Source organism: Mobula hypostoma, chromosome 1, assembly GCF_963921235.1.
Source record: "Mobula hypostoma chromosome 1, sMobHyp1.1, whole genome shotgun sequence".
Classification (NCBI taxonomy): Eukaryota; Metazoa; Chordata; class Chondrichthyes; order Myliobatiformes; family Myliobatidae; genus Mobula; species Mobula hypostoma.
The window spans coordinates 102,715,132-102,727,145 of NC_086097.1; the positions used below are offsets into that span (position 1 = coordinate 102,715,132).

Consider the following 12,014-nt stretch of genomic DNA (forward strand, 5'->3'; position numbering starts at 1 on the left):
TTTTACACAGAGGGTTGTGGGTGACTGGAATGACTTGCCAGGGATGGTGGTGGAGGCTAAAACATTAGGGGTGTTTAAGAGCCTCTTGGACAGGCACATGGATGAAAGAAAAATGGAGGGTTACGGAGTAGTATGGGTTTAGTACTTTTTAGGAATATATGGGTCAGCACAACATCAAGGGCCAAAGGGCCTGTACTGTGCTGTAGTATTCTAGTGTCTTGTGTCTCGTGACAGAACCAGGTCTAAATGTTGTTTCAGTTGTACCAGACTTGTGTTATCATTTTGTTTAATGTGGCATTTTTTAAAGAATAGTTCAGTGGTTAGAGCTGTTAACTCAGTGTCAGAGACCCCAGTTCAATGCTTGTTGAATTTGCACATTCTCCTTGTGATCATCACATAAATAATCTTCTGGAAATAGTAGGGGACAGAGGGTCTAGTGAGATGGAGGAACTGAGGGAAGTGGTGTTAGGTAAATTGAAGGGATTAAAGGCAGATAAATCCCCAGGGCCAGATGGTCTGCATCCCAGAGTGCTTAAGGAAGTAGCCCAAGAAATAGTGGATGCATTAGTGATAATTTTTCAAAACTCTTTAGATTCTGGACTAGTTCCTGAGGATTGGAGGGTGGCTAATGTAACCCCAGTTTTTAAAAAAGGAGGGAGAGAGAAACCGGGGAATTATAGACCGGTTAGCCTAACATCGGTGGTGGGCAAAATGCTAGAGTCAGTTATCAAAGATGTGATAACAGCACATTTGGAAAGTGGTGAAATCATCAGAGAAAGTCAGCATGGATTTGTGAAAGGAAAATCATGTCTGACGAATCTCATAGAATTTTTTGAGGATGTAACTGGTAGAGTGGATAGGGGAGAACCAGTGGATGTAGTATATTTGGATTTTCAAAAGGCTTTTGACGAGGTCCCACACAGGAGAATAGTGTGCAAACTTAAAGCACACGGTATAGGGGGTAAGGTATTGATGTGGATAGAGAATTGGTTGGCAGACAGGAAGCAAAGAGTGGGAATAAACGGGACCTTTTCAGAATGGCAGGCAGTGACTAGTGGGGTACCGCAAGGCTCAGTGCTGGGACCCCAGTTGTTTACAATATATATTAATGACTTAGATGAGGGAATTAAATGCAGCATCTCCAAGTTTGCAGGTGACACGAAGCTGGGCGGCAGTGTTAGCTGTGAGGAGGATGCTAAGAGGATGCAGGGTGACTTGGATAGGTTAGGTGAGTGGGCAAATTCATGCAGATGCAATTTAATGTGGATAAATGTGAGGTTATCCATTTTGGTGGCGAAAACAGATTATTATCTGAATGGTGGCCGATTAGGAAAAGGGGAGGTGCAACGAGACCTGGGTGTCATTATACACCAGTCATTGAAAGTGGACATGCAGGTACAGCAGGCGGTGAAAAAGGCGAATGGTATGCTGGCATTCATAGCAAGAGGATTCGAGTACAGGAGCAGGGAGGTACTACTGCAGTTGTACAAGGCCTTGGTGAGACCACACCTGGAGTATTGTGTGCAGTTTTGGTCCCCTAATCTGAGGAAAGCCATCCTTGCCATAGAGGGAGTACAAAGAAGGTTCACCAGATTGATTCCTGGGATGGCAAGACTTTCAGATGATGAAAGACTGGATCGACTAGGCTTATACTCGTTGGAATTTAGAAGATTGAGGGGGGATCTTATTGAAACGTATAAAATCCTAAAGGGATTGGACAGACTAGATGCAGGAAGATTGTTCCCGATGTTGGGGAAGTCCAGAACGAGGGGTCACAGTTTGAGGATAAAGGGGAAGCCTTTTAGGACCGAGGTTAGGAAAAACTTCTTCACACAGAGAGTGGTGAATGTGTGGAATTCTCTGCCACAGGAAACAGTTGAGGCCAGTTCATTGGCTATATTTAAGACGGAGTTAGATATGGCCCTTGTGGCTAAAGGAATTGGGGGTATGGGGGGAAGGCTGGTATAGGGTTCTGAGTTGGATGATCAGCCATGATCATACTGAATGGCGGTGCAGGCTCAAAGGGCCGAATGGCCTACTCCTGCACCTATTTTCTATGTTTCTATGGGCTTCCATGGGTGCTCTGGCTACCTCCCACATCCCAAAGTCATGCAGATGGGTTGATTATCTGGCTGCTATAAATTGCCCCTTTGTGTTTGAATAGTAGAATCAGGTGTGAGTTGATGAGAGTGTGGGGAGAACAAAGTGGCGTTTATCGAGGATTGCTGTAAATGCATCGTAGCTGATGGACATGGAGGGAGTTCCATGGTGGTTGATGATTGAAAGCGCTTGTTTTTTTCTGTGCTGCATATCTCTGACATCATTTTGATCAGTTTTCCTTTTTCCCTGTTTACTTTAGACAACTACGATCCAATCATTATGCATCCTGACCTCGGCTGTGGCACTCATATAGGAAGCTGTGGGCATGTGATGCATGCCACCTGCTGGCAAAAGTAAGTTAATACAAGAATGTGCTGTGCATCTTTCAGATCCAGTGCTGGGAATGAGTTTTGATTTGTCATTAATGTTCATCTTTGTGTCAGAGTACTAAAACCACTTCTAAAATTCATATCTAAAATTAAGGCCAAATGCATCTCAGTATCTCCCATGTTCACGTGCTGAGCTACTAAAAATAGTTGGTGGTTTTTAACTATTAACAACAGTCCTTCTGTTATAAAATAGCTTACAGAGCCAGCTACAATCCTTACTGACATTTTCTTTCCAGGAGCTGCCACCTGAAACTCTCCATCCCCAAGTACCTTTGCAACAATTTGTTGAAAAAAAAAAGTGGAGATGGCCAAAAGATCAGCATGGACATGATGGGCTGAAGGGCCCATTTCTGTATCCTGTTCCTCAATAGATAAAGGAGTAGCATGAACATGTATCCTGCTCCTCAATAGATACAGGAGTAGGCCCCACCATTCAATATCATTATGGCTGATCCATGCTGACCTCAAATCCTCTTCTGTACCGATTTTCCATTACCTTAATTCTTCTACCTTTTGCATATTTATGTGTCTCCACCGTAAATGTATCTGATGACTAGGCCTTCACTATCCTTGGTGGGGGGGGGGGCAGAGAATTCCAGAAACTCATTCCCGTCTCAGAGAAGGAACTTAACAAATCTGCATTTCAGTTTTTAATGGATGGCCCCTTATTTTGTAGCTATGTCCTCTTGTTTGTGATTCTTCTAAAGGGTGGAAACACATCAATATCTACCCTGTAACGCACTCTTTCATTTCTTGTGTTTAAATAAAGTTGCCTGTTGTTCTAACCTTAGTGAATACAGAACCAAACTACCTAACTTGTTTTGATAGGACAACTTTCTCATTTCATGAATTAGCCTGGTGAATTTCCTCCAATGCCACTATAAGACCTTAAGATATAGAAGCAGATGCAGGCAATTCAGCCCATCGAGTCTGCTCCACCATTCAATCATGGGCTGATCCAATTCTTCCAGTCATCTCCACTCCCCTGCTTTCACCCCATGCCCTTTGATGCCCTGGCTAATCAAGAACCTATCTATCTCTGCCTTAAATGCACCCAATGACTTGGCCTCCACAGCCGCTCATGGCAACAAATTCCACAGATTTACCACCCTCTGACTAAAGTAATTTCTCCGCATCTCAGTTTTAAATGGACGTCCTTCAATCCCGAAGTCGTGCCCTCTTATCCTAGAATCCCTTACCATGGGAGATATTACTACGTCGACTCAGGCCTCGGGGGCTGGCGTCAGGCAAAATGGGAGATAACTTTGCCATATCTAATCTGTTGAGGCTTTTTAACATTCTGAATGTTTCTATGAGATCCCCCCTCATTCTCCTGAACTCCAGGACATACGGCCCAAGAGCTGCCAGATGTTTCTCATACAGTAACCCTTTCATTCCTAGAATCATTCTCGTGACTCTTCTCTGAACCCTATCCAACGTCAGTATATCCTTTCTAAAGTAAGGAGCCCAAAACTGCACACAATACTCCAAATACACACTGCATCCTTTTTAAGATAATAGACCAAAATTATGCACAGGATTTGAGGTATGACTTTACCAACACCTTGTCCAACTGACACCAAACCTCGCTGTACTTGAACTTCAACAACTTCACAATAAATGATATCATGCCATTTGCTGTCTTACCAGGAAAGTGAATGAAGGCAAGGTTGTGGATGTTGTCTACATGGACTTCAGTACGACTGTAGACCATAAGATATAGGAGCAGAATTAGGCCATTTGGCCCATTGAGTCTGCTTCACCATTCAATCATGGCTGATCCTTTTTCCGCTCCTCAGCCGCATTCTTGGCCTTCTCCCTTTAGCCTTTGATACCGTGTCCAATTAAGAACCTAGCAATCTCTGCCTTAAATACACCCAGCGACCTGGCCTTCAGCTGCCTATGGTAACAGAAACCACAAATCCACCACACTCTGGCCAAAGAAATTTTTCTGCATCTGTTTTAATAGGACACCCCTCTCTCCAGAGGCTGTGCCCTCTTGTCCTGGTCTCCCCCACCATGGGAAACATCCTTTCCACATCTACTATATTTAGGCCTTTCAACATTAGAAAGGTTTCAATGAGCTCCTTCCCCCCCCACCCCCATCCTTCTAAATTCCAATGAATACAGACTCAGAGCTATCAAACGTTCCTTGTAAGATATCCATTTCATTCCCATAATCATCCTTGTGAATCTCATCTGAACCCTGTCCAATGCCAACACATTTTTTCTTAGCAACACACATCAAAGTTGCTGGTGAACGCAGCAGGCCAGGCAGCATCTGTAGGAAGAGGTGCAGTCGACGTTTCAGGCCGAGACCCTTCGTCAGGACTAACTGAAGGAACAGTGAGTAAGGGATTTGAAAGTAGGAGGGGGAGGGGGAGATCCAAAATGATAGGAGAAGACAGGAGGGGGAGGGATAGAGCCAAGAGCTGGACAGGTGATAGGCAAAAGGGGATACGAGAGGATCATGGGACAGGAGGTCCGGGAAGAAAGACAAGGGGGGGGGGGACCCAGAGCATGGGCAAGAGGTATATTCAGAGGGACAGAGGGAGAAAAAGGAGAGTGAGAGAAAGAATGTGTGCATAAAAATAAGTAACAGATGGGGTACGAGGGGGAGGTGGGGCCTTAGCGGAAGTTAGAGAAGTCGATGTTCATGCCTTCAGGTTGGAGGCTACCCAGACAGAATATAAGGTGTTGTTCCTCCAACCTGAGTGTGGCTTCATCTTTACAGTAGAGGAGGCCGTGGATAGACATGTCAGAATGGGAATGGGATGTGGAATTAAAATGTGTGGCCACTGGGAGATCCTGCTTTCTCTGGCGGACAGAGCGTAGATGTTCAGCAAAGCGGTCTCCCAGTCTGCGTCGGGTCTCGCCGATATATAAAAGGCCACATCGGGAGCACCGGACGCAGTATATCACCTCAGTCGACTCACCTGGAAGGACTGTTTGGGGCCCTGAATGGTGGTAAGGGAGGAAGTGTAAGGGCATGTGTAGCACTTGTTCCGCTTACACGGATAAGTGCCAGGAGGGAGATCAGTGGGGAGGGATGGGGGGGGGACGAATGGACAAGGGAGTTGCGTAGGGAGCGATCCCTGCGGAATGCGGAACCCAGAACTGTTCACAGTACTCAAGGTGAGGCCTCACCAGCCTTATAAAGCCTCAGCATCACATCCTTGACCTCTTGAAATGAATGCTAACATCGCATTTGCCTTCCTCACCTCCAACTCTACCTGCAAGTTAACCTTTAAGGTGTTCTGCACAAAGTCTCCTAAGTCCCTTTGCATCTCAGATCTTTGGATTTTCTCCCCATTCAGAAAATAGTTTGAACATTTATTTCTTTTACCAAAGTGCGTGACCATGCATTTTCCAACATTGTATTTCATTTGCCACTTCCTTGCCCATTCTCCTAATCTATCTAAGTCCTTCTGCAGCCTACATATTTCCTCAACACTACCTGTCCCTCCACCAATCTTTGTATCATCTGCAAACTTGGGAACAAAGCCACTTATTCTATCATCTAAATGAATGATATATAGCATAAAAAGAAATGGTCCCAATACCAAATCCTGCGAAACACCACAAGTCAATAGACAATAGACGATAGGTGCAGGAGTAGCCCATTCGGCCCTTCAAGCCAGCACAGCCATTCACTGTGATCATGGCTGATCATCCCCAATCAGTATCCAGTTCCTGCCTTATCCCCATAACCTTTGATTCTGCTATCTTTAAGATCTCTATCCATCTCTTTCTTGAAAGCATCCAGAGACTTGGCCTCCACAGCCTTCTGGGGCAGAGCATTCCATATATCCACCAGTCTCTGGGTGAAAAAGTTATTCCTCAGCTCCGTTCTAAATGGCAGCCATCCAGAAAAGGATCCTTTTCTGAAAAGTAAGGCATTTGACAAGGTCCCACCTGGGAGGCTGGTCAAGAAGGTTCAGTCACTCAGCATTCAGGACGAGGTAGTAAATTGGATTGGACATTGGCTTTGTGGGAGAAGCCAGAGAGCAGTAGTAGAGGTTACCTCTTTGACTGGAGGCCTGTAACTAGTGGAGTGCCACAGGGATTGGTGCTGGGTCTATTGCTGTTTGTCATCTGGATCAATGATCTGGATGATAATGTGGAAAACTGGATCAGCAAATTTGCAGATGACACCAAGATTGGGGGTTTAGTGGACAGTGAGGAAGGATGATGGCAGGTGGAATCGAGTGCAGACAAGTGTGAGGTTTTACGTTTCAGTAGGACCAACCAGGATAGGTCTTACAAAGTGAACAGCAGGACACTGAGGAGTGTGTAGTACAAAGGGATCTGCAAATACAGATGCATATTTGTTGAAAGCGGCATCACAGGTGGATAGGGTTGTAAAAAAAATCTTTTGGCACATTGGCTTCATACATCAGTGCATTGAGTACAGGAGATGGGATGTTATGCTGAAGTTGTATAAGGCGTTGATGAACCTAATTTGGAGTATTGCGTGCAGTTTTGGTCACTTTCCTGCAGGAAATATGTAAACAAGATTGAAAGAGTGCAGAGAAAATTCACAAGGATGTTGCTGGGTCTGAAGGACCTGAGTTAGAAGAAAAGGTCGAATAGGTTAGGACTTTATTCCTTGTAATGTAGAAGATTGAGAGGAAATTTGATAGAGGTATACAGAATTGTGAGGGTTATAGATAGGGTACATGTAAGCAGGCTTTTTTCCACTAAAGCTGGGTGGGACTACAACCAGAGGTCATGGCTTAAGGGTGAAAGGTGAAAAGATAAAGGAGAAAATTAGGGGAATCTTTTTCACTCAGGGTCGTACCTGCACGAGTGGTCCATGTGAGCTTGATTTCAATGTTTATGTGAAGTTTGGATAAGTACATAGTGGGGATATGTTGGGCTAAAGTCCTGGTGCAGGCAGTTTAAAAGGTTTTGGTATGGACCAGATGGGCTGAAGGGCCTGTTTCTGTGCTGTATTTCTCTATGACTCTTTGATTCTATAAAGTGGTCCGGATGACTCCATTTGTTGTCTTGCCAACTTTGAGTAGTTTATACACTAGAACACCAAATTTTTCTTTAATCCCAATTTTCATTCCACTCACTGAAGTACATGGCCTTGCACTTCCCACATTAAGGTCTGTTTGCTGGGATTTCAGCAATTATTCAATCTATCTGACAGAATCACAATGTCCTCTTTAGAACAATGTCCAGCTATCTGTTGTCATTTCATTGATATACTTGGAAGCATTGCATCTCTGGCTTGAAAAGCACACATTTATTCCAACTTTTATTTCTATGTGACAACCAGTTTTCAGTTCTGGTCACACACTTTTCGTCCCAGGTATACTTAAAGCAGAGCTTCATAGGTTCTTATTTAGTAAGGGTATCAAAGGGGTTAAGAGGGTTAATAAATCAGCCATGATGGAATGTCAGAATAGACTCGATGGGCCAAATAGCTTAATTCTGCTCCTATGTCTTATAATTTTCTGGTCTTCCTGCATTACCTTGAGCTCTTAATCAATGCACCAACCTCTTATGTGGCACCCAACCTATCAAATGCCTTTTGGAAATCCAAATATGCTACCAGCTTCCCCTCTACCGACACACCCTGTCATATCCTCAGAATTTAAGCAAACCTTTCATTGAAACCATGTAGACAAAATTTGAGATTTAACTTTGCAGAAATTCCTTTTTTGATTATTAATTCTGGCATCTTTACAGAAAAAGATGTTACACTAAGTGGCTTAAAGCACCCCCCACACCATGCTATCCTTGTGCCTTCCGACAATTTTGAGCAAGGGAGTCATATTGGTGTTACGTACCCCGTAACTGGGTTGCCAAGCCAGCAGAAATGGATCACTCAGTTGGAGTCTGGATTACTGGAACTAAGAACGCTTTATTAAAGAAACACGCAACACAGTACTCTAATGAGAAGGATAATAAATGCAACAGTTCAGCAATGATAAACACACATGTACACAGAATTAGGATAACAGGATCAATCAAGCTCTATCGCCGTCTAGGGGTAAGTGACCAGTTTCAAAGTGACGCAAAGTTCAGTTCAACTGAGTTCAGTTCAGTTCACAGTAATCACTGCCGTGGTGATGGACAGTGGGGGGAAGGAGAGAGAGAGCAAAAACGAATAAATATTCAAACGGCTTCCACACACACCTTCGATATTCTTCGCGGTCAGCTTTCGGGCGAGCCCTTTGTGATGTCTTCTGAGGTCACCGACCGTGACCCCTCCGTTTCCAGATACGATCGCTTCTCTGCGGTGAACCTGGCACTTAGGCAAGGGCAGACACACATCAGGTTCCCGCCGATCGTACCTTTCCACCCTGTGCGTCTATGGCTTAGTCCCGCGACCAGCCCTCCAAAACTTCCCACCGACTTGTGGGAAGCGCACCGCTTCCGGGGTCTCGTTACCTCGTGGTGTCGTGTCTCGGCCGGATCCTTTAAGGATTTTTACCGGGGTAATAATTACAAACATGAATACGTTATTTGATACACACAAATATACATCTTCATCAGCTATTTGGCTGACACAGCGAATTTTAAGTTGTCAACACCTGACAGACAGTCAGCCATCACATTTTCTGTTCCTTTTATATGTGTTATTAACAATCCCTCAAACCAGGCTCCAACTTAGCAAACTTCATAGTGGCCAAAAACACTGATGAATTGTGATCAGTGTAACCTCTCATTGGGTTTCGTCCCGGACCACAATAACAAGGGTTGTCCCATTCCGACTTAGTTTTCTCTCGCAAGGGCTTAGTAGGAGGGGGAGGGGTGGTAACTGCAGAGTTATTGCAAAACTTCCTACAGTACCCCACCATCTCCAAGAGCCTTCTGAGGGCCCACTCGTCTGTCGGGGTTGGGATGTCAGAGATAGCCCGCACTTTAGCTTGCATCGCTGCCAGCTGCCCCTGTGTTACCACAATTCCCAGATAAGTGACCTTCGTGTGGCCGAACTCATTTTTTTCAAGGTTCACTATCAAGCTGGCTTCAGACAGCCGTATCACATCGCCAATACACACTTCTGTGTTCGTCAGCCCTTTCGTCACTGAATTACTCATTCTATGGGGTTGTTGCTCACTAGGCTGACCTAGCGTAACAAACACCACCCAACGTCCCAGTTCTTTGCATCGCCTTGGGACAATCAAACACACGTGTGTGAGTCGTTTAATTACTTCTCCTAAAGAGTCGCTTTGTTCGGGGATTAAGGGAGAGACCTTATCAGCAGAGCTGGCCAAAACAATAGCCTTCTCCCATCTGGTCGATACCATACTCATCTTTTCAAAATGGTGTTTTTTTCTTATCAGGGGAACCCTAGCTTCATTGATTTCCGCACTAACACCGACTAGGTTTGTTAGCATATCAAAAGCCTGTGACCGTCTCAGTTCGCGTTTGCCATAATCAATAACATCCTTCCTCCTGTGCAGCCAGTAAACCTCTTTCATGATTCCACCAACTGTTTCCTCCAGTACCTCAAAATGTCCACCGAGGGGTACCTTGTGGGCCAGGTTAAAAATCTCCTCCCCATAACTCTTTTGCACCACCCCCCATTCCTCATCTGTGGGTACGGTACTTGGTCCTCCCTTTCCTCCTTAGCACTTCCTCCTCCACACAATAGCCTACTGGCTCCCTTCTTAATTCTGCATCAGAGAGAGCTGTCTCCGCCAAAACCATCAGCCCCTCGTCTCGCTCCTGCGCCTGCACAAATTCCTTCCTGGCTAATGCTAAGTCTTTCTCAGCTCCCTATCTACCTCTTGTTTCACTACACTCCTTCTTTTCACTGTCTACCTCCTCCTGGTATGTCTCAGCTAAATTTACTTCAGCAGTCCCGGGATGAACCTGTGAGTCCATGGGCGGGGCCTCAATGCTGGCAGGCTGACCTGTCAATCTCACGGCTGGGAACACGATTCCCCCGGCGAGGTCATTACCGAGCAAGACTTCCACGCCTTTCATCGGTAATTCGGGCCTCACCCCGATCGTGACTAGTCCAGAGACCAGGTTGCTTTGTGAGTGTATCTGGTGCAAAGGGACTGCCTCTGTCCCTCCCCCAATACCTTTGACCTTGACCTCCCCAGTCTGGGTCTCTGAGCTAAACTCTAATACACTCTTCAATATCAATGACTGACACGCTCCCGTGTCTCTCCAGATCCGCACTGGAACTGGTTTTAACCCCTCCTTCACCGACACCAATCCGGCCGAGATAAACCTCTCGCGCCCTTCCTGAACTTTGGCAGACCTTTCCTCTCCAAGCGGTTGGCTTACCAGCTCAATACAGCCAGTCAAAATCGCCGTTTTTCCTTTTCCCGTCTCCTTCTTTGGGGCAAAGCACCTGGACGCAAAGTGTCCGACTTTCCCACAATTATAACAGACGACCCCAGGAGACTTCCTACCAGACTGCTCCCGGTCTACCTTATCCTTCTCACTAGTCCCCGGCTTACTTTCTGACTTTTCTGGCGGACTCTCCCCGCCATCCTGACTACCCTTCTGGTAGCCTTTACTCGGGGCAAACTTCATTTTATGCGTCAACGCATACTCATCCGCTAACTTAGCAGTTGCGGCTAACGTGGCTGCCTCTTTCTCATCTAGGTAGGGTCTCATACCCTCAGCGACACAACCTTTAAACTGCTCAATCAGGATCAGCTGTAGCAGTCTGTCATAATCCCCCTCTACCCCCTTCGAGGCGCACCAACGCTCACAATATGTCTGCATCTCACGGGCAAACTCTAAATATGTGCGGTCCCACTGCTTCCTCTCATTCTGGAACCTCTGCCGGTATGCCTCTGGGACCAACTCATAAATCCTGAGGATGGCCTCTTTCACCACCTCATACCTCTGGGCATCTTCCACGGACAAAGCTGAGTAAACTTGTTGGGCTTTCCCTTTCAGTACACTCTGAAGCAAAACAGCCCACTTATCCCTCGGCCAGTCCTGACTTGTAGCAACTTTTTCGGAATGGAGAAAGTACCGATCCACATTGGTATCGTCAAATGGGGGAACCAGCCTAACCTCCTGGGTCGCCCGGAACCCTCCACCTTGGTTCGGCACGGGCCCCTGCTCTGCCCTTATCTTTAACTTCTCCAGCTCAAATTCCCTTTCCCTCTGTTTCTCCAACTGCCTCTCTTCTCGCTCCAACTGTCTCTCTCTCTCCTGCCTTTCTAACTGTTTCTCTTTTTCTTCTTGCTCCCATTGCCTCTCTTTCTCTTCGTGTTCTAACTGCCGTACTCGGAACTCGTGCTCGAGTCTCAGTTTTTCAAGCTGCACCTGTACCGCGTCTCCAGCAGGTTTTTCAATAGACACCACCTCCAGCTCCCCTTGGGGAAACACACCTTTAGATACATAGTGCTCTACTATAGCTCTGTGTATCTCCTCTCTCCTCATTGTCGACTTCCCCTTAACAAGATTCAACCGTTTGGCCACAGCTGCCAATTCCGCTTTCCTGGCATCCTCTAATGCCTCCAAGGTCGGCGCCTTTATAAATTCCTCAATCTCCATTTCTGCTGTTTGTCTTTTCATTCTTTCGGGAATTTTAAC

At 45.8% G+C, this 12,014-nt stretch overlaps 1 protein-coding gene across 2 annotated transcripts in view; it reads left to right on the top strand.

The window, feature by feature from the left end:
- The window catches only part of ubr1 (ubiquitin protein ligase E3 component n-recognin 1), a 294,835-nt gene that overhangs the window by 207,251 nt on the left and 75,570 nt on the right, over positions 1-12,014 (top strand). For both annotated transcript variants that reach the window (XM_063054144.1, XM_063054153.1), the window contains one exon: positions 2,360-2,453. In XM_063054144.1, the coding sequence (XP_062910214.1) occupies positions 2,360-2,453 (94 nt within the window). The remainder of the gene's footprint in view (positions 1-2,359; positions 2,454-12,014) is intronic.